Source organism: Penicillium cinerascens (genome assembly GCF_028974065.1).
Source record: "Penicillium cinerascens strain IBT 15544 chromosome Unknown contig_1_segment0_segment0, whole genome shotgun sequence".
Lineage (NCBI taxonomy): Eukaryota > Fungi > Ascomycota > Eurotiomycetes > Eurotiales > Aspergillaceae > Penicillium > Penicillium cinerascens.
Window position 1 is genome coordinate 183,445 of NW_026695287.1, and position 21,950 is coordinate 205,394.

Sequence of the window (21,950 nt, forward strand, 5' to 3'; positions counted from 1 at the left end):
ACCGGAGCGTCAGAAGAAGTGGGCTGCATGGGTTTAAATAAGTGATCAGTCGCTAACCAAAGGAGTGTCCCCATCTTGGTGTTGCTTCAGTGTGATTGGTTCAGGATGCTGACTCAGCATACTGAACCAATTTCCATCAAGTTGATCATCGCCTGGAACAGCCGGCTCAGCTACCGTCGTTATGCCGGTTAGCAAGCCAAAGGGCACCTAGGGTCCATGCAAGCAGTAGAGACTGAGATTGATATTGATGTGAGAGGCTCCCCAACACAGTATTTCATTTCAATATATCGCGTAGACGATCTTCAAGCCCATCTCAATATGGAGGTTTTAAGAGCCCCAAGGGATGCGTGGGTACTGGGTACCTGGGGCCTCCCAAACTAGGCGGCATTTGCTGGCCTGAGTGGTCCGCGGGCGCAAAGAGACATATCCTACCAAAGGAGAGTTAGGAAGCAATTCCATACAGTATTGCTTATCCAATCAATTTCACTTTAACTATAGTGCTGTGGTACACCTATTATCCCAAGAACAGGTTTCACGGACTTGAAAGGATGATAACGCTCTCACTTTGAATGCATCCAGGAAATGAGCGTGCTCGCTTCTTGCAGCGGGCTTTGTCAAAGAGGTTCTCGTATCTCTTGAGGTCTTTCTTTGCTTGTCCAGGGAGATGTGTCATTTGCATAGGCATCGGACTTTCGGTGGGTCTGGGGCCGTCTATTTCGATAGATCCAACGGAGAGATCTGATCCAGAAGTCGTTGATGGAAATTCCGTTGTGATTCTGACTTCCATCTCCGTCTTGTTTATATTCGAATTCTCATGCAGGCGATCACTATGGCGGAAGTCGTTAGATTCTTTGATATACTGTAGGATCGAAGTGTTGCGCTGACTTTGTTCTGCCCACTGACATGAATCCGGCTTCTTTTCGCACGTCAAATGGGGAGCCCTAAAGGGAAATATTCGTAAATATTGCTCTTCGTGGAGGGTTAGATAGAACTCACAATCTGCGGAGCAGGTCTCTTTTCTCGGAAGATCAGCCCGGTTAAGCATTGACATATACTACGCCAACACTCCATTGTCAGCACAAATTCTTACTGACAAGATGCTCGAAGGATGTAAACTAGTGAAATTAAAAGTCTTGAAGTTTGCGTCTATTATTCTTTCCAAGCTGGAATAGCAAGCCATAACAAATCATAATTTCGGAATTTTGGAGGATTGATCGACATACGCAGGGGAACTTGTCCATGCCTTTGTCTACCCACACCGTTGCAACCAATTAATATCCAGTAGCAGCAAGGAGATTGAAAACAAGCAAAAATGCATAGTCATCACATATCTCACGCTCTGTGCACGAAATTAAACATTTCCCTTTTGCCCCCCCCCCCCCCCCCCCCCCCCTGTTTCACTGCCCTGAATATTGCTTCAATCTATTTTGTGCATGCAAGCCATCAAGGAATGGAATGACTACCCAGCTTAGGTTTTAGATGCACCCCTGCTTAAAGAACAGATTTCATGTTGAGCTCTTCCCTTTGTCGCATTAATTTCTTTTATCTCTAGGACATCAAACCTGCGTCCTCAAGGCAATTCAGGAAGATGAGACAACAAAAACAACCACTCCCGTTCCGATTCTTCCTACAATGTCAGTCTTGCTCCAACATTGTACTTGTCAAGTTTCTGCGGAGATCACAATTCACTTTTCTGGAACCCACATCACACAATCGATACAAAGAGGGTCAATGGCTCTTCCAAACAGTATGTCGGTGTTGCCAGCAAAACATCGTTTCGGAAAGTTTGTCCGCCCGCGAATTCGACGAGCACTTCGTATCAATCAATCAAGTTGCGCTGGAGTTGTCGGGGGATTGCGTCCTAATCGCTCTGCATAATGATCTGGCCCACTTCTTTTAGTCTATCCTTTCACCAAAGCATCTGACGACCAAAGCTCCTTTTCCAGCTTGGCTATTTCCACATAGGGTGAATGGAGGTGCTGATGATTATGTTCGATCGATCTTAATGTGTGGGTGGATGGAAGGGGCAATGACGGGTGACGATTTCAAGCCATAGCCTACACAACGCTGCTGGGTGAGAATTGGGAGGCAAGAAAATAGAAGTTAGTAGACTCAGGCTTTTGGTGAGGCCACTCAAGACCTAGAGAAAATGCTGTCTGGCCTGAGTGGTCAAGGGGCTAGGTGATACCCATATCCAGTGCCTGAAGGCCCGTCATGTAATGAATCAGTGGAATTGTGTCCAGGGGAGCTTCGTGTCTGGAGATGTGGGTCCTTAGTTGGACAGCTGTGGTGGTAAGGCTATGGCCTTGGGCCCCGTGATCCAGAACAGTTGATCCGAGGCTACAGTCTGGGGGCTGCGGACGTGGATCCACTGTGGACGTACGTCCACAGCTCGGGGTCTAAAAAGGCCTTCAATCTGTCAACTGGCGGCCTGCATGGCTGGGTAACCACACGGGCCACGAGTCTGCTGACTACAGTCTAGATGGGACACAAATCTTCAGTCAAGATAATGCATTACTACTGCTTGCGTTTTGTTGGCCGATCATCATCGGGGTCGGCTTGGAGTGCCCGTGTGATCGAGTCCACCGCCTCCTCACTTACAGCCAGATCCTCGCCCAACGTCATAAAAATCGTGTTCGTGCCATCCTCAATTGCCGCATCGAAGCACTGCCCGGGGGGCACCTGCCGTAGGTTTTGGTCATAATATGTTGCCTTCTGTGCACGCGCCTGCTTAGCTGCCATGCGCTCCACAGGAGACGGGTCCGATGGGTCGACCACTATTTTGTCGACTAAACGACTCCACTCGCCGTGTTGATCACGTGCACGGAATATGATTGTTACCGCAGAACGCTTGGCTACATCGCTCGCTCCTTCTCCCCGTTTTGGAGAGTGGTCTTGTTCCCCGGGCAGTTTCTCGGAACTGGCTATGTCTATTCGTGCGCGCACATCATTTTGCGTGGAGGACTCTCGTGGTGGTGACAACGAGGGACGCTCCGCCGTGGTGTCCTACTGGGTCGCGTCTGCTACGCCGTGGCCGTTCAGGGATGCGTCCGGCGGCATAGACTCTGACTATAATGTATCCAGTTCCGAGTGGATATTCGCTATCCCGAGGCCTCTAAAGTCCTGACTGTTATGGCTCGGAGATCCTGGCTACGGTGCGACTGGCTCTAACGTTTCTTCCGAGGCCTATTAGTGGTCCTGAGTTAGGCCAACTTGACTGGCCACAAGCCGTGAGCTTAGCTCTTCGTTTATTCTTGGCAAGGGACGATGCTGTGCCTCGAGGAAATTGATCTAAGTAATAGGTCTTGCTATCTGTTCCCGAGCAGCCATTTGTAAAAGTTCGTTTATATCCTGCTCTAGGGTCTCCTAGGGCGGGGTGGACAGTTTCGTGGTTCGCTGGCGCCGCTGTGTTCGGTCGTATGGTTTAAACTTGGCCCTCTCTCGTAACGCCACGCTTTTTTCTGTCTATGGCCCTAGAGGGCCCCGATTCGGTCTTTGATGGCCCACGTCCTTCTAATATATCTAGTGCCTTTTGAACTTCCGCCGGAGAAGATTGCGCTGCTGTTTCCATCATTTCGTCCTCTTATTCGCTCAAATGCTCTTCCATATTGGCATCTTCTAAGTCCTCCACTCTAGTGGTGCTCTCTCCACTACTTCCTCGTGGTTGTTCGTCCCCAACTCTGAACTCGGTATGACTTTCTTCCGATTCTTCACGGTCGCTGAAACTTTGCTCCTCCCCAATAGGCTAAACGGGCTCGAGTTCATTAGCTCCCATCGGTTCCATATCAGGAAGACCACCCTTATGTCCGCCTATTATAACCCTACTTCCAGATGATCTGGACTCGCTCTTGGCTCTTGGCTCCACTATCTCTAGGACGCTCCCTTCTGGATAATTACGCTCGATTTCTATGCTAGAAGAGTTTCTGGAAGATGTCGAAGGATAGTCGGCACGCGGGGATTGGTACGTTCGTTGCTCTCGTTGCCGCTATCGTTGTTCTCGTCGCTGTCGTCCCCGTAACTTCTTCGCTCGCTTCTGCTAGCGTCGTTCTTGATATGCATCCCTCGAGCGTTGCCGCTCTGAGCTACATTCCTGTTCGGCTCTTGTGCCCACAACCCTAGTCTCTTCCACCCCTTCATCTTGCGGCGAACGATTATTTGGGACAAAAAGCGGAGACATTGGTAAATCGCGCTCTGGAGATACGTTTGTCGTGTCGCTATTTATATTGGGCATCGATACCTTGCCAAAGAAGGTAAAATAGACACTTCTCCTCACTAAAGTGGAGGTAGCCTTCTGTTCCCTTTTGAAGGAATCGCTATGCAGTTAGTCAATAAAAAGGAACTGACAATCTCGCAGTTGTGCTTGGGTTTGCGGATGTCCACACTAGTATTCTTTTTTGATTTCCCTTCCACTAACGCTTTGCACTGGAAGCTGATAGTCAAGTGGGATGGCCCTTAAGAAGCATTCAGTGACTTTATTGATTAGAGGCTCGACTTCTTCCTCGCTATACCGATAACGATCTAGTCGACGCGCTCTCAAAAGAGCCTCTCGCGCGATTGTCCGATCTGGCGACTGCTGGATGAGCTACTTAATTTGGGGTGATTGAAAACCAAGTCTCTTCGCGAGCATAGCCATATCATATAGTATCATAGGCTCTACCACCTCGCGAGTTGGCTTCGCCGTAGGGTCTTTCTTCTGTGGCATTTTGGACAAATTTGGGTAATGACGCATCGCATAAAGCTAGAGCTGTCGATAACCAAGTTCTGCAGGGTCTCCCTGCGCGTGCGAATAATACCGAAACCTAGTTTCGGATGTTTGTATCAAGAACGGTGTATGGGTAGGATCGAAAGTTACAAAGGCCGCTCGCATCGCGCTTCTGATCGTTGGGAAAGATCTAGAAGGTGTGATAAGTCGTTTGATGCAGTTCGCGTATGATTCTAGGTACTAGAGATCTTTAAAGAACGTATGCAGAGATAGAATGATGCTATCGGTTCTCTTCAATCGCTTCCAAATCGAGGACCGTTCTGAGTTCGTGAAATTTGAAAAGACTACGCCACTATATATAAAGCCTTTTATAGTGGTTCTATCTTCCGAGGAGACTCTAGGTGCTAGGAGTTGAAGCGTTTCTATGGTATGAGTGTCAATTTTAAGCATTTTATCACGATCGTGTCCCACGAGGGAAGACCAGTATTGCAGTAGCCTACTTAAAGCATGAACTATTTCCTACGAACAGGATTAGCCTCTCTTCTGCTTTAAAGTCAGATGATCTTACCTCGTCGCAATAGATAGCTAGTGCCTAGGGAAGAGATCCGATTTACAGTCCGTGTATTAGCAACGAGGGCAGGGTGAGTAGTGAATCAAAAGTAGCTCGAACGCTCGGATGTGACTCGAGTCCGCGAAGGCGCCTTGCTTTGTTGTCTAATAGCCGCGCTAACCATCGATTCTCGAAATGTGTATTTGCTTGATTTCGGTACTGGCGAACTTTCACGTAAATTTCGCCATCGCTTGGAACCCTTTCGTTGGAATATTCGTCAACGAGACTAGTTTGAAGATTCGGACTGATGTCTTGGGGTTGTCAAGATGAGCTTTGTGTGAGATGAACGTAGTAGATTTCTGGCTTACCATCCAAATATAGGTCAACAGTCCACCATTGGTTAATCAATGGCAAATAGTGTTCTGCAGCCTTTAATCGATGTTGTCTATGAAGGCACTTTATGGACCTAGCAAGGAAATGGAGATGTGGGAAGCGACTCGGTTGATTAGTCAGCAAGTTAGTGGTGTTTACTTCTGCTGCTTGAAGAGCCTCGTGGAGATGCTGCATTGATATAATAGCACTTACGTGGTTGTAGATATCGAGTCTCCGACAACCTTCTTTGTCGAATACTTCACACAATCTCTCCACATTCTTCTTATTTATTTATTGCGAGATAGACGGATGGGGGGTGATTTGATTGATGCTAATCTTGGCTGTCCCTTAGTATTTCCAACACCTTTCGGTTAGAATGTGCAGCTTGGGATCTCGGTATGTAAACTCGTCCATAGTTATTAATGAAGCAGAATTAGGTATGTGTAAAGTAGGATGGTTTTATATTTAAGGTCTTGGCCTAACGAAAGAAAAGGGCCACCTACTCTCTGCTAACTTATCGTCTTAGTGACTAATACGACCGCAAGCTAAGAGGGTCACTCAAAACATAATCTATGCTATAATTATAATCGAATTATAAATAGCACCCCTTTGTCTTTAAGTGCTGTTTTTCTCTTTCTACCTTTTATCTTCCTAGGCATTTTAACTTGATCCAAATATGTCAAAACAAGATAAGCACTGTACAAAGATCGACTTCACGAGCTACAAAGGACTATCAGCGAATAGTTCATCACTAGAGGTATTTTCGAGCAAACAACCACACTAGCTACGAGTATCTACCTAATTGCACAGTACTTCTAATTTGAAAAAAAGAGCGCTATCTCCCTAGAGAGACTATACTCGAAAAATCGTGACTGGAGGCCCAAAATCTTTTGGCTTACCTTAGGTGTGTGAGGAAAGTATATCTCGCTAGTTGATCGTGAGGGAAGAGTCACCTTGGGATACTTACCGTCGGACACTTAGGTGTAATCTGGTAGGCAATATATTCATCGTAGCTCGCCGCTCCTATCTATGCTAGGTAGTAGCCATTCGGGAGTACACTAGAGGGGACGGGGATAAAATGCGACGACTGTATGATATCCTTGATCACGATAATGTATTGATAGCCTAAGAGTGCTTCGTCAATAAAGGGTTTATGTATGCTCTCGTCAACGATCTCCCTCTCACCTTAGAGCAACTTGTGGGATATCGGTCTCTCTATCCTACGGAGACGGAATTGGCTTCAATGATTTGGTAGGTATAGAGCTCTTGACACTGTAGCTATCCAGGGCTCATAAGAGTGCAGATTTTGGATAGCTTATATTACCTCTACGATATCGGATTAGAACATCAGTCTCTGATATACCGAAATATTCTTCTCGGCCTCGATGGCATCATCAAGATCGGTGAGTGACAATTTCTTCGTTCGTCGTGATTCTTCTAACACTATATAGCTAGCTTGGAGATGTGCATAGAACATCAGCTAGGTTAGTTATAGAACATGTACACTAAACCACTCGCTTCTATCACCATGGAAATTATGTAGAAGTACGTGAAAGATAATGGAATGGTGGGAATAGATGATATGGAACGTTGGCCCGTCGACTCCGATGCTTTTAGCTTTCTTTCCGCCCTGTCGATAGCAAAGTCCATTGAATTCTTAAAAGAGGTACCCAAGTTACTAGATCAATGAATATATAAAAAGACGGCTAACCTTGGTCAGCAACCACTCGTCCGCAAAAAAAGTCAATTGGTAGGAGAATTGGTGCTTCTTGCTCGGTCTATTTTAGTCTCTGCAAGAATGTTCTATTCCTACGAGAAGTAGATGGGACGAGCCCTTTCAAGAAGTTACGAGTATTGACTTCATTATGATTTTTAGTTTATTTCATTCTCGGAATAGGTATCAATAAATATATTAATCGTGTTCAGAAAAATACTGTATGATATAATTCCTTACTTTCTAAGAAAAAAAGGAAAATCAATAGGATCGTAAAAATATATTTGACTCAACATAGTCTAGACTCGCTAGATAGAGATCAATTACGAAGCAGCAAGCCTAGATAGAGACACAAGATTCGGAATCAGCCATCTCTCTTGGTTGCATGACATAAGAGCTTTTTCCTCCCCTAGAGCCTCTAGCGAGATGTCTAATTAGCCCCGGGAAGACACACTGTCACCTCCAAGCATAAGGCCTGCAACCATAGGCTCAAGAGATCGGCAAAGTGTTATTATATCTAGGTAACGATTGAGAACATAAATGGCTAGTATATCTACTATTTTATTCTGAAAGGCTGTACTTCTACCTCTATTCACAGTCAGCAAATAATACCGTAGCTTATAGCATGAATAAGCATACATTTGATTTGCAAAGTCATCGTTGGCTAGCAAAATTACGCTAAGTCCCATGCAAGCAGCAACTTTCCACCAACGCTCACCCTAGCGGCATTGATTGCTCAAAAAGTCGTGGCCTGCTTTTCGGGGCACGTATTGGGCCCCATAAAAAGCCTGTAAGATAGAATCTCTAGCTATCGTGGAAATTGTCCGACCTTTTCGGTTTAGCGGAAGGCCATTTTTTTCACTTTCCATCAAATCATTGACATAATTTTCGAAATGAACGTGAATCCAAATCTGGGCAAGGCGACGATTCACGTCGTTTGACTTCGAACGCGAACCGGTGATTGAGTTTAGATAACTCAAATAGGTCACGTATGCCGTTAGAGACGAATTCGGGCCATTAACTTCAACACTTAGTAACGTATGTAGGTGACAATTGACTAAAAGAGTCTTCAACGCGGAAGTGGGGCCTTTGGGTTGTATATTGGCGATTAAACTATCACCGCAGTTTTTGACCTTTTGAGCTTGTTTTTCGCTCAATGTCTCGCCAGTTGCAACCTAACATGTTGCTTAAATGCGCTCAATATACCTATCTACCTAAGGCTAGTTATTGATTCGCTTGTATTTTTGAAGGGCTTCCCTTTTGATATCTTGTACTTCTAGAAACTTGAATTCTGGTGAAGTGAGACCTCTTCTCTGATTGTGATTTTCGAAGCCGGGAGTAGCCTTAGGCTTTGAGGATTTGAGATGTTCTTTTTCTTTAATTACGAAGGGAAGGTTTTCTGTGGTTTCACTCGTCGCAGAGGCACGTTCGCCTGGAATCGACGTTCGAAGATCTGTTATTATAGGATTATTTTTGCTATCTATAGGCTGCGTCACTTTTGAATTCTCATCCGACGACGGAGAAACTTCTGGCAGTTTTGAATTTTCGAGACTAATAAAGCTCCATTGTGAGGTAGCCGGACACTTTTCATTATGGAATGCCTCTGGTGTGAGCTAAGCATCCTAATCAACAGGGTCGTTCTCGGGAATATCGAGTCCAAGGGCGTCGTGGGAGGGTATAGCGTCTGGGTCAAATGATAACATTATTCGTATGTTTGCTAGCGACAATAAAAAGGTAAAAGTCAAGTTCTAGCACCGGCGGCTTCGAGGGGGGGGACCTTATAGATAAATAAGGAATTATCTTAGGTGTAGTCAACTAAAGTGTGAAGAGGGACATACACTGAAAGCTAGATAGCTCAAAAATAAAAGACATAGATTGTTAGACTTTAAAATGAAATTAAAAATGGCACAGAGGGGTTTTAAGCGCTCTCAAAAAGAGCATCTTGAAAGGCGACAACTCTGCGCCGTTTCGGGTGTCGCAATAAAAACGGCAACTAAAACGACGATCAATTTGACACGGTTTTCCTCGCATGTCCACGGTTTTTCGAACCCGCCAAAATTTGCATCGTTGAAATAAATTTCACCGGTTACAATATTTAAATAAAACTCCTCAGGTCAGAATGGAATCCACGCTTTCGAAACTGTGACATGAACCAAGACTGAAAACAGAAGCTGATTAGGCAATTGAAGTACATAGGTTAGAAAACGTGAGGTGGGCACGGCACTGGAATAAACAGTAACTGACCACACATCTATAGGTTACACGCTATTCCAAGGACCACTGAATGCACTGATGATTTGAAAGTCATGTACGGTGACGGCGTTCAACATGCTCTGGAGGTCGGTGAATTGATTTAATGGCGGACCATTTGCAGGGCCCACCCGCCAACCTCCCTCCCCACCTCTGTGGTTACGAAGGTTGAAATTCCGTCTCATACAATCTTACTCTCTGCTCGAGGTGTTTACAAACTATTTTCCTCGAGAGATCCCGTACCTTATGAGATGCGGACACTAGGAAGTAAGCTTTTATTCTGTATTCAGGACGAAGAACTTACCCATCACTAAAACCTCACCGCGGGCTTCATGCGTGTTTGCTAGTCGTTTGATGTTACGCCCGGAAGCCTCTTCTGAAATTATCTCATTATATTGAGGTTTTCCATTGAAAACTGTGGCACGGTGATGTTGGCTAAAGGGCTTGCTATATTCTATCATCTGGTTTGATGACACGTAAAAGGACATTTCGAGTATCTTTGTTACATAATCAGCACGAGGGAGTTCAAATCAAAAGACCCAACTAATATAGCCATCATCTAAGACATCATCGCTTAGCAAGCTGTTTAGAAGTGGTTGCGCTGCAACCGCAATATCTGGTAGAATCAGTATCGCGTTGGTTTGCGCCGTGAATATGTAGGTTGAACTTACCCAAAGTTTGGATTTCCCACACGAAATGTACCCGACGCACTTGTGAGGTATAAGTGTTATATCCGTAGAGAAGCTTTTTCAGGTAAGAGATAACTCCTGCTATACCAAAATCGGTCGCAATTGCTAGGATACATTCGTAATGGTCCACGGATTTGCTGACTCTATACGGCCCGGTAATAAATGCTGTCAAGGATGTATAGCCATCCAGGGCTGTACGGTGGTAAATGGTCTCTGTGAGCCCTTTCCGAGGTTGAACAAAAAGCTCTAGGGCATCTTGTTTTTCTGGTGACCAAGATGTCACCATGAATGGGTGTGTCTGAACCCAGGAGAAGAGGCTTGCCGTAGGTACCTAGAGGTTTATGTATTGACCCGCCTGGATATATAAAGGCCGTGGAAGTGTAACCCTTACTTTCAGCGGGGTTATATCTTGAATCAATGTATCCTGCATCTAGCCACATCTAATGGAGGCACGAGAATAAGGACGTGAGGGGAAGACATCATTCCTAACGACAAAAAGATAGACTTCGACTAGGAATGTAAGTAGCACTAGGCCTAACGGAATGTAAACATATAGCCGAGGCAGTAGATTATCGGATGGTAGATGATGCCACACAAAATATATGCAAGCTGTGGCTAAGGCTTGGTGTAGTCGAAGAAATGGCTCGTAGAGGAATCGACGCGCGACAGGGAAGGATAACAATAGAAGCACGGCCATCATCATAGCACCCTAAGGAAGATCAGCCTTAAAAGCTCAATAGAGGGGATAAGGAGGACAAACAATAAACGCGAAGAGATTGGCTTTCTTACGAAGGCTCCAGCCCTTCTGTTCATCTATCATGGCCATGATGATGTGTAAAATAAGAAGAACGCCGGTTATCCAGCCCACGGCCTGATGGATCTGCTTGCACGTCTTCAAAGAAACACCAATAGCATTTGCAAGGAAGCCTAGATGGTGTGCTAAGAAGAGGAAGCTTATGTTGATCACTGAAAGCGTTCCAGCGCGGCTTCTAGCCATTGTTGTTGATGGGGTATCAAAAGCAATAAAAAACAGGTTTGTTACGGCGTAGACAATGTACAATAAGGCATTGGCTCGAGTGCACGGAGCAACCAGCTTGTGGCGACCCCATAGGTATGGATATGTTAAGTGTTTTGTTATGAGGAATGAAAGAACTCCGAATAAGTTCAGAAAGGAAGGAGCGATGCGAATGAGAAAAAGCGTTGCCAGTAAGGAGCCCGCTGTAATGGCATAGAATATTGTGAATTCCATTGTTAAGCGACGTTTACAGTAACAGAAATCTCCAACTATTGCAGGAAAACCATGCTACTTTATATTGAATTTCCTCCATGTTAGGATAATCAGTAGGCTGACATAATATAGATTATGGCTTCCAAAAGGATCCTCCACCAGGAGTATGACTCAGCTGCGTATCACTCTTACCTTCTTGAGGTAGGTATATAGCTGTCAGCGCTACCATGGTTATTCCTCAGGCACCAATCTCGCTGGCCAAAGCTGCCATCGTTGCAGTACTCAAAGGACCATACCACCCGAAAGAGTCCATTACAAGGCAGGCCTCTATCTTTCCTCCAATTTATGGGTCCCAAGCTATGACTTCCAGTCATGCTAATTCGACTCTTCCCAAGCTCGCGATTGGTCGCCACGGTCTAATACATCAACGAGCGCAGGCGAAAGAAGCCCACGAGAAATATAGAGATAGGCCGTTGAGAGACGCGATACAGTACAGCTAAGCACGGATTGAAGATATTACCTCGCAGTATTCTGACAAAGATTGTGAACAAAATTGAGAGAATTCATGGGGGATCGCAGAGTACCAGAACATGCACGGACTTCTACACTAGTGTAGTCATGGGCCAATAATGGTGATTAAACACCCTCCTTCTGGTGATGGTGAAGTAGGCACCAAAAAAGATCCGTTTCTCCAATTCTCGCCCCTACCTCAGGTGTGAGCGAACTGTTTATAAACCCTTGTATCTATGGGCGGAAATACGTCATTGCGGGTAAGGAGTAACGTATCCACACACGTGTATGGAAAACGACACCTCTCGGCCGTTGATCTACCTGTGGGTAAACAATCAGCGTGCGGCGTTGTGACGGCCTGTAACAGAATTGTGCGGTCACCGTTTTGGATTGCACAGACCCGATCATCAGATTCTGGGCAGGAATTGATCTGAAACTGCGTCGCTGCACTTTAACCGCCTGCCCCACCACAATTTGGAGCGACTACAATCCTGGAGCACTCAAACAGTTTCAGTAATCAAATTTAGCTCAACATTTAAAAGACTATGATTTTTTTAACAGAAAAAGCGTGGCCCTCTGCGTGTTCAAAAATGGAAAATACCTTTTTGCATATTTATACCATCTTAAATTCTGTAAATGCCCTTTGAGAGCGCTCATTACTATATGTGCCTCTAGTTGCACTTATTACAGCACCCTTAAGGAGCAAGGCAACCAATAACAATGGCTGTTTTAAGTTCTACTCGGTCTACTACCTTGGCAAGGAGAAAGTCGATGCGCCAGAAACGATGCCGCCGCAAGCATAGCTTGATGAAAAAGGCATGTGAATACAGCAAAATGTGCGACGCGGATGTATGCCTCGGCATTCGCATTCGAGAGACTGGCCAGATACATATTTTGTCCGCGGACACTTCGGGGTTTTGGGCTTTCCTTGCTTCACAGTTGGTATGTTGCAAAGTTGGCTTTAATGCGAAGAACAGAATCTGATTTTCTAGAGCTCCTACTACCCAAAACCAAGGTTGATCACAGAGGTTGATTTGCAGAAAACCGAAGACACGATGGGCACCTTGGAAGCAGTTCAATGAAAGCTCCTCATAGGGACCGCAGTCAGACACGGGTTCAAATCTATATTTACCATAAGAAGATGTCCATTGATCATGGTTTCTTTTAATTGAACGTAGCAGCAGAAAATTAGGCGGAAGGCAACCTTTCTACTAGGTTACAGTATGAAGACATCTAGTCTGATCACGAGTAGATTTCTTAGCTAATACGTCCGGAATCAGGACCGATTAACTAGTTAGTAATCACTTGGTAGGAAGAAGCTAGTCACATCACGTCAGCCAACTTCCGGTTAATTAATTTCCGAGTCACTCCCTGTTGGCTTAAAAAGGGTACGATAACCTCTTAGATTATCAGGACGCGCCATAAAGTTGTAAGTCGACTAAACTTCTATACGCGAGGTTAGAGCGAGTCTATCTGTTCCAATCTCTACCCATCTTTCGGTATTCTACGGAAGTAATGCTATAGCGGTTCTTGGTTTATTTCGCCACTGTAGAGTTCTCCCGCAAGATCTCTGTGCATCCTAGGAAATGTGATTACAGTTCTCAGAGGACTAAAGGCTCCCGTGGTCCTAGATGAAAAAGCTGAGCCTCAGACGTTGAGGTCTTCCTGGTGTATGTATACAGTACTTTGGGAGAAGTCTCACTCGATCAACAGATTGCGTGTCGACCAGAAAAATAGCTGGGTTTTGATCTGACTGGATTGGTAAACGCACTTAAATGGAGCAGGGTTGAGAAATTGAGGGGCCGCTTATTTTCAATGGCCTTCGAGTCTGTTCAATGTGTGCAAGCTCGTGTTAGTAAAGGTGAGGAAACGGATGCCCTTCAAGAAATGTTATTGTGGAAATCGGGTGGATTGATTAATCCGACGTGTGTTGACCATTGCACACGACGAACTCGGTAAACGTTGAGTAAAACGAAAGTCAACAGTTGTTGACGGATAGTGTTGATCTTGTTGCCTCGTTTTTCAAAGCAGTAATTGAGAAACGATTTAACTTCGAGGAAATCATGTCTAATCATCTAACTGATCACCAGCAAAGGAAGGATGGCGTTTATTGGATTTTATTGGCTTATTTGTCTCCACTTGCTCTGATGTCCGTGCATTCCCTAATACCCTGCCACCCCCCAAGTCTACCAGCGATAATTTTTTCACCCGCTCCTACAGAATTCTTCTCAGTTGATTTCCAATATGACGTTACTACGGAGCCCCCTTGCCATGTTTCCCTGGCAACCAGTATTCGGCCATGCCACTCGGCAGAGAAGGTACCGGGACCGGGGTGCATGAATCTCTACTATCCCGAAGACTCAAGAGCCTGGTTCTATAGTTGCTCAACGTTTCTTTGTGCGTGCCATCTCCTGCTGCTCTTTTCACTCTTCTCCGTATTTGGCCACCGCATACTGTAAGTTCCCTCAAGTCTTGCTATGGAGCGCTTTAATTACTTGCTCAAGCTACCACACATAGCTGTTCCTCTACAATCCTAAGAGCATTGATTGTCTCAATGCGCGTCGAGATTAAGCCTCCCTATTCAGGATATTAGCATTAGCAGCGAAGGATTGTACGTAAATGCGGCGGCAGCTAATCGTACTTCTTAAGCCTAGACTCTTTTCTGTAGAAACAAATCTCGCATAGCCTGCTATTCTTGCGTCGATGGTAAAATCTGGTTAGTTGTGTCTTAATTGGGCCAAGCGTCACTCCGAGCAAACGTGAAGAGAAACGCTAACCGCCTCTGGATCGTTTCAAGCCTGAGGCAGAGGCCTCATTTAAGAGGTACCTACATAGCCTACGGCCCTAGTTGCTGACCTCTTTATAGGTCTGAAAACCACTTGCTAGGCCTTAGAACCTCTCGCTAGGTCTTGAGTCTTGAAATCACTTGCTAGTTTTTAAGACCACTGAAAGTCTTGAGACTTGGGACCTAAGATCTCAGCGATCTCAAGACTACGTGGATTCCTTGCGAGGTATTTTTAGACACTCCTTTGGTCGCTAAGATATTATGACTCACCGGGAGGGTGTGCAAGGATGTGACGACGTTTTGCCAGTCGATTGCAATTTTCCGAGGGCTCGTCCTCTCCTTTCAGAAGGCAGTGTTTAAGCAATAGGTCTGGGCCCCTTTGTTTTTGCGGACTCTTGTTTGTCCCTCTGTTTCTTCCCTCGGCTTTCATCTGTTTACAAGGAACCAACTGTTGAACGGGATGCCTCAATATACATCACGTGATCCGGATGCAACTTTTCATTGCGAATTCGGATGTTTGCTTGGACATAGGTGCCTCAGGCATGAGGACGAATTTAAAACGGAATAATGGTGAGGGTGCAGCGATACCATTTCTCGAAGTGGCTAGTTGGTCCTGAAAATAGCTAGTCCTCAAAATAGCTATCCGTGCCTTCGCTCACCCACACCGCTTCCGCTAGTGGGTGCGCTTCACCTAACGTTAATTTTCAGCCCAACGTAACTTTCACCATTATTTATACTATTTACACGCGATCGCCAGTGGAATCAATAAAAAAGAGTTCGGCTACTGATGCTGCAGGTAGTTTACTAGGAGTATCTACCAGCAGACTGCCCTCTAGACCCCCTTCTGGTGTGGAAATGCCATTTTTCTTCGCCGCCCGCTGTAGTTTCCGTAGACCCTTCTTATTTTCTGGATCTATACTCTATGCAATTCGCCGATTTGCATCCTTCCCTGTCAACACCCCTGTTCCTTGGACTCTACGCTTTCCTTAGCGATCAAACGCCGTTTTGGCAGTTGCACACGAATCGTTGCGTGCAAGCCATACTGAACGGGAGAAAGACGTGAGCATAGACTCTGCAAAGCTCCTTAACGTACATGGAAAGTGAAAACAGCGCCAACGTACTCACTTAGATTATATAGCCAGGGCTTGTTTCAAGCTACGTAGTCTTCCAACAGTACTAGATATAGAAGCATCAATCACAAAACGTATCCATAGATCCCAGGAGCGACGCACAGTTCCCAGTAGCCTAGGAACCAATGTCTGGAATCGATAGAATGGGTTATTTTTGGATTTGCGTTGAACATTACACCAGCTATAGATCCCTGAGTTCGAAAGGACCGTGCAATGCGCTGTTGACAGTTTTCATAACCAGGCGGTGATGGATGGAACTGTTTAGCGAACAGTGAGAACTCAGTCGATATCTTCGTTTAAACATTACAAGTCAGCCACGTGATGCTCTATCCGGCAAAGCCAAACGCATATCACGTGCGTTTCCTTATACCCTTGCCGCCCCTCTTGCCTCTCGCCCATTCTACTCGGTTCCTTCAAGCGTCCTCGTCTCGCAATACAATGCCTGCCTCTCCAGCTCACTTGCACGCAAATATTCTGGTGAGAGAAGGTTCAAAATGCGGAAGATCAGTGCTCACTGCTCTGTCTCTTATAGCTACATACTGATCAAGCCCATATATACCGTCGATGGGTAGCCTCTCCTAATGTTTGTCAACAATTATCTAGTCATGTTGGATTGGAGACTGACAAACCTAGTTCGCGCAGTCTTTTGCAATACACCTTGCCGCATTTGCGAGCCTCGATTAGCCAGCAAGGGATAAAGTTATAGAATATGCTCTAGCTATTCTCTCTTGCAGTGTGAACAATTCAAGTTGGATAACTCAGCCAAATCCGCTAGCCTCGACGGGTGCCCACTTGACTGATGTGTGTTCGAGAAATATTGATGAGCAACGATCCGATGGTAACAGAAGTTCACCTTTTCCAATAAGCAGACTCCTATAGATGACACGCCGCATTGACAATTGATCAAAGTTGAATGTTACTAACGTTTGCTGCAAGGCTCGCTTCCTTTATCTCCCCTGGGGGCCAATTTCCCCTACGATGTGGATTTTACTTAGTGGCTACATTTTGATGATCAAGTTGGCGAATAAATGGACGTGGACATAGACAAGAACGAAGACATTGTCGTCACTAATGCTGATTCTGCGCCTCTTACCGACCTCGACCGTCAAAATATCACTTCTTCATAAGTCACTGACAACAAGAATGAAACCTTCGCCAGCTCAAAAACGCCAGAATTTGCGAAGTAACACCCGGACATTGACGGCGTGAAGAAAATGCTTGAAGATTGTCTTGAGGATATGCATTCAAAGCTCGTCGAAACTGGCGATATGGACTCTCCTCTTGGTAAAGCCTTCGCGTGCATATTCGACAATCCGCCAAGCTTCTGGGAGAGGGAGGAGAAAAGCCCGGCATCTCCCAATACGGATCCAGTGTCGAGATTCTTTGCCGTTGTTTGTAAGAAGCTGAGTCTGTTTTTATCCTTACTTACTACCAAGACTGTTGAAGCTATGGCAGCGCTGAATCTGGCTCGGGTTTGCTGTGAATGGGTGCTATTGGAGACTTTGTGCCACACACGTTTTGGGATTGTCATTCGCCGAACTTGGTTGGCTGCCCTAGCCCAGGAACTCTACATCGTGTCGCGAGAGGGGGTCGAGAACTTCCAACCGCTCCCAATAAATGGCGCCAAACCCTGGAAGTGTCTCGAGAAGGTCAATATGGCCCCCCTTGGTTCGTGGACTCTACGTCGGGGAGACATTGTCAACGTAGACACTGGATATAGTGCCGCCCCTGCTAAGGTTTCTGACGTTCGATTGCTTGATGATGGCCGGTTTGTTGTGGTCTACTGTTGGCTATATACGAGGAAGGAAATACTCGATGAGCTCTAGATAGATGGTGCTATTCCTTCGTCTGCACTAGCGAATCTGGATCAAATGTGGCCGCCTAGCGTTCCCTATAAATATATGCTGAGTACTAACCGAACTATAACCATCTAGGATACTGCCATTGAGCGAGCACTATATGAAGTGTCCTTCAGTATCTGCTATAGCGCAATCTATAGTATGACCCCTATATCGCGTCGTATCTAGAGCATAGAAAATAAACGGTTTCGGTGGACGAAGAAGATTCTCTATCATGAGCCCGAAGCGATGGCGTCGTGAGAAGGCTGCTAGCGCGGCATGGTATATGTGAATTTGTAAGTAGAGATAAATACAAAATATGTTTGAAACTTTGTGCGTTTATCTTCGCCGAATCATGATTGTTATCACCGTCGATATCGTAGGTAAGAAGACGATAGTAATGAACGTATGTGGACGGAAGAGAAGTGCTGGAAGAAAGACGAAGTTACCTCCTGAAGACTATATGGGCAGTTGGCAATAAAGCCTTGAGAGTGATGCTCCTATAAGCGCCGAACGTTGACTCGCCACCTCCGATGGGTAGATGCCTAAACCGCTAACTTTGTTTCCGCCTTCAACTATGCGGAGATCGCGGTAGTCACCTGTTTTTGGGCAAAGGTGACATCTAAATAGTGTTCAAACTAATTAAAGTAAGCCTCTCGAGCATCTGTGGGCAAATTTTCATCGAGTCCATAGACAATGAAGCTTGCAATCGCATTCAGGGACTTTGTAGTCGTAAAATCCTTGGTAATCAAATAACCACCTTGAAGGGTGAATGTGGCATGAGCACAACCTGCCGGGATGAATATCGTATGTTGTGATGTCGTCTCCATAACAACGCCGCCTTCCAGTTGATGCGCTAAGCGAAGTAACTTTGCACGCTGGCCGTCAACGGATTTTATAGTATTTAAATTCTTATCTGTAGGCGGATATAGTAGCCAGATTTTTCGGCAATCACCAATCACGGTTGATAATCCATCCACGCCATAGTCTTTACAAGAATTAGCAAAGGAGTTGTTGATGGAGGTAATTGCTCACTAGTATGCAAGTCTACGAAGGAGTATTTTGGAGTTAGATTGACCTGATTGTTTATCTCATCAAACGGCTCCACAACACTAGAGATGTCGTAGGGTAAGCGAAACCCGAGACTGTCTACCGATGGCAGCCGTAAACTAGTGAGAAACGCAGGTTTATTTGGGTTAGGGTCTATAAGCTGTGAGAGAACAAGATAAGGGTTAAATGCCTTATCCACTTCACCTTGGAAGTTGACCCGGAATCGAGCCTCGGAGCTCCTCTAAGTCGTTGAATTTTCGGTCGATATTCCCCGTATTGTGTCTATAAATAGCTCGCGGGCGAGAGGAGCCCGACCACGCCAGCAGCGAGAGCCATTAAGCAGATAAGGAATCGAAGATGTATAACTGAACCAGAGATCTTGATTTTGCTCTGACATGCGGTTCTAATATGAAAGATGGCATTTCGTGAGAACTCCAAACTTAGGGCCGAAGTCGGCTTGAATCTTATACAAGATGGATGTTGGGTCTTCCTTAGAGATAGCCTGTGTCGACATAATTGAGCCGTAGTTTTTCAAATAATTACCGATACAGTCTGGGTTCCTAGACACTGTCAGAGCTCCTCACCAAGGGATGTAGGGGTAAAAAAAAGTACCCGACGCCGGCAGCTCCAGGACGCTCTGGTGCGATAAAAATATTCCTCTCCTGGTATTTGCGCTGACGCAGATGCTTTCTGAGCCGACTAGCATTTGAATGCCTCTTCCCACAATAAGGACATATTCGCATACAAGAAGAGATTCTGATCTCTGCATTTTCTCTGGGCCAATACTGGTAGCGCTTCTGATGTGCAACGCAGTCGCACCTAGGGTGTATATCCGGGGTGTTTGCTATATAGTTGCCAGTTTAATGCGTGGATTATTAGGGGTGACTTAATATAATTGGGGATTGGGGACGACTGAGGACGATTGGGGACGACTGAGGACGATTGGGGACGATTGAGGACGATTGGGGACGATTGGGGACGACTGAGGACGATTGGGGACGATTGAGGACGATTGGGGACGATTGGGGACGATTGGGGACGATTGGGGACGATTGAGGACGATTGAGGACGATTGAGGACGATTGAGGACGATTGAGGACGATTGGTTCAATGGCTTAAAAGAGTAGTCTTTGCGATATCTCCAAACCCACCTGCGTTAAGTAGCAGTCTTGATGATATTAAAGTGAGGCGAAAGCATAGAGGCGTGCGCGAGTAAGAACGGGGCTATCATCACGTGAGCAAATAGATCCTACGTGCTGCTTATTTCCTTGTCTCCACACAAGACTTGTTATGACTTTCAAGGTTCTCGCCTCACGCTTAGCTACTTCGTTAAATGCCACAACGTTGATTGACTCCCCGTGTCTCCATGTCTAGGTGTAAATATAAACGAGATGTCGAGGATTCCTGCCAGATAGGAGCCTATGTTTCGATGCAAAATCACCGTTGGTTTATAATTTGATTCCTGAAATTGTGGTTAAGGAGATCTCGTCAACCCCTACGGGGGTAAAGAGCATCACTATAGTATTTAGATAATGAGATGTCCCGAATAACTGCCTAGACCCGATGTTCACGCGTTAATGTCGTCCTATTCAATTTGATTAATATGGACCTATATGAATAAAGTATTCCTCCGCCCTCGTGCAGTCTCCTTCTTGGCCTCTTGTCTCTAATATAGGCTTCTCCTTGTTAGCTCACTTCCGCCTCTCGCATATCTTGGAGGAGGGTCTGTCTCTAGTGGGTTTGACCGGTGGCTTCGGGCCGATGATGTAATGGTGGCTTTTATCTGGGAAATCAAAAGGCTTGGATTTAGTAGAGAAAAGCTCCTGCGGGAGAGCTATACGTAGTTCATCGGGGAGGCGGAGCTCTTCTGCGGGGTACAAAGCCTGCCTAGGCTATGTATCTCAGTCTATTTTTATGTCGGCTGTAGGGCCCCTGGGAATGTAGACTTTGCTCCCAGGAGCGGACCTCCTCTCCCAGGCATATATCATACCGTTCCCGGGAGCGACTGTAGACTCTCCTAGGAGTGTAGTCACTCCGGGGAGCTTGACCATTTGCTTCTAGGATCACGCCACGCTGCTTCTGGGAACTTTGCGCCGCTCCCGGGATCTACGGATACGTTTTGTGATTGATGCTTCCATATCTAGTACTGTTGGAAGATCACTTTAAAGGAAACCTGAGACTGTAGTGTTCTCTCTCTCCTTGCTACTGTACGGACAAGATACTTTGGGGCTGAAAAAAGTATGCCTCCGATATGGGTGTATATGCGGAGAGTGCGTGGAAGGACTTCTATCCGCTCGAATGAGGAGCTCCCTGCTCTTTCAGGGCGGGACTATATACGACCTTATATAGAATGATATTGGCGATGGCGGCCTTTGGGTAGAGCTTAACGATTTTCAAGCTCGAGCACCTCGATCCCGATGTGCGACATAACCTCGAAACCAGCAAATCACTTCGAAAAGGCTTTGTGAAAATCTTCCAAGTTGCCGTGGAGTGCCTTGAGGCGAAAAGAGTTCTCACCGCAGAAAATCTCGAGTGGTGCCGTAACAATCGGAGCGAGTGGCCACTGGATACCAAAAACTACCTGCGATGTGCTGGGACGCAGATGGGCTGTCGGGCAGTGCTTCGGTATATGTTCGATGCCCCTAAGGAAGAGGATAAGAAAGCAGGCAATGGAGAGTGTTAGCGTATACTAAAGAAGGAATGGTTAGACCTTCTAATTTGCAGAAACGATCATGAGTTTGAATTTGTTGCTAGGGCTTGTGGCTACGGTGGGGGTGATGTTATTTCGTCACTATGCTGGTGGATCGAATAGACGTGTCTAAGATAGGGACTTGCTAAGGCTGACACCTTGTGTACTGGAAGATTATCTTTGCGGGTGGAAGCAGCGGAAGAAGGAACGATTAGGAGAATCGGAAGCCGCCGCTATAAAGCCTCCGTCACGCAAAGCGTTTGCGAACTCAATGATTGGCGGGGTTGAGGTTTATGCGTGTTTATTTTCCATCCTTAGTAGCCATCTAGGAACGTTCACTAACCTATACAAGATTAGATATATTCGTTTAGCACCCTATGGGTTTCGTATATCGTTTCTCCTCTAGGCGTTTCTATGGTAAGCGTGATCGTACGACCTATGCA

At 45.8% G+C, this 21,950-nt stretch overlaps 7 protein-coding genes across 7 annotated transcripts; 2 read left to right on the forward strand and 5 right to left on the reverse strand.

The window, feature by feature from the left end:
• Positions 1-2,517: 2,517 nt before the first annotated feature.
• On the reverse strand, positions 2,518-3,060 carry N7498_001654 (uncharacterized protein; the record flags this gene model as incomplete). The annotated part of the gene is made up of 2 exons (XM_058448716.1): positions 2,518-2,920; positions 3,011-3,060. 2 exons carry the CDS (start codon positions 3,058-3,060, stop codon positions 2,518-2,520), a joined length of 453 nt encoding a protein of 150 aa, XP_058311060.1.
• Positions 3,061-7,661: 4,601 nt separating this feature from the next.
• On the reverse strand, positions 7,662-8,027 carry N7498_001655 (uncharacterized protein; the record flags this gene model as incomplete). Its single annotated transcript, XM_058448717.1, has 2 exons — positions 7,662-7,768; positions 7,793-8,027. 2 exons carry the CDS (start codon positions 8,025-8,027, stop codon positions 7,662-7,664), a joined length of 342 nt encoding a protein of 113 aa, XP_058311061.1.
• A 531-nt stretch (positions 8,028-8,558) lies between these two features.
• Positions 8,559-9,041, reverse strand: N7498_001656 (uncharacterized protein; the record flags this gene model as incomplete). Its single annotated transcript, XM_058448718.1, is given in 2 exon segments — positions 8,559-8,951; positions 8,970-9,041. 2 exon segments carry the CDS (start codon positions 9,039-9,041, stop codon positions 8,559-8,561), a joined length of 465 nt encoding a protein of 154 aa, XP_058311062.1.
• A 706-nt stretch (positions 9,042-9,747) lies between these two features.
• On the reverse strand, positions 9,748-10,076 carry N7498_001657 (uncharacterized protein; the record flags this gene model as incomplete). The annotated part of the gene is made up of 2 exons (XM_058448719.1): positions 9,748-9,848; positions 9,893-10,076. The coding sequence occupies 2 exons, from the start codon at positions 10,074-10,076 to the stop codon at positions 9,748-9,750; spliced, it is 285 nt and encodes a 94-aa protein (XP_058311063.1).
• A 42-nt stretch (positions 10,077-10,118) lies between these two features.
• Positions 10,119-11,251, reverse strand: N7498_001658 (NADPH oxidase family protein; the record flags this gene model as incomplete). The annotated part of the gene is made up of 3 exons (XM_058448720.1): positions 11,038-11,251; positions 10,260-10,986; positions 10,119-10,204 (listed from the first exon to the last, which is right to left on the reverse strand). Exons 2-3 carry the CDS (start codon positions 10,561-10,563, stop codon positions 10,119-10,121), a joined length of 390 nt encoding a protein of 129 aa, XP_058311064.1. The 5' UTR covers positions 10,564-10,986; positions 11,038-11,251.
• A 1,598-nt stretch (positions 11,252-12,849) lies between these two features.
• Positions 12,850-13,097, forward strand: N7498_001659 (uncharacterized protein; the record flags this gene model as incomplete). The annotated part of the gene is made up of 2 exons (XM_058448721.1): positions 12,850-12,957; positions 13,008-13,097. 2 exons carry the CDS (start codon positions 12,850-12,852, stop codon positions 13,095-13,097), a joined length of 198 nt encoding a protein of 65 aa, XP_058311065.1.
• A 4,047-nt stretch (positions 13,098-17,144) lies between these two features.
• On the forward strand, positions 17,145-17,756 carry N7498_001660 (uncharacterized protein; the record flags this gene model as incomplete). Its single annotated transcript, XM_058448722.1, has 1 exon — positions 17,145-17,756. The coding sequence occupies one exon, from the start codon at positions 17,145-17,147 to the stop codon at positions 17,754-17,756; it is 612 nt and encodes a 203-aa protein (XP_058311066.1).
• Positions 17,757-21,950: the final 4,194 nt, after the last annotated feature.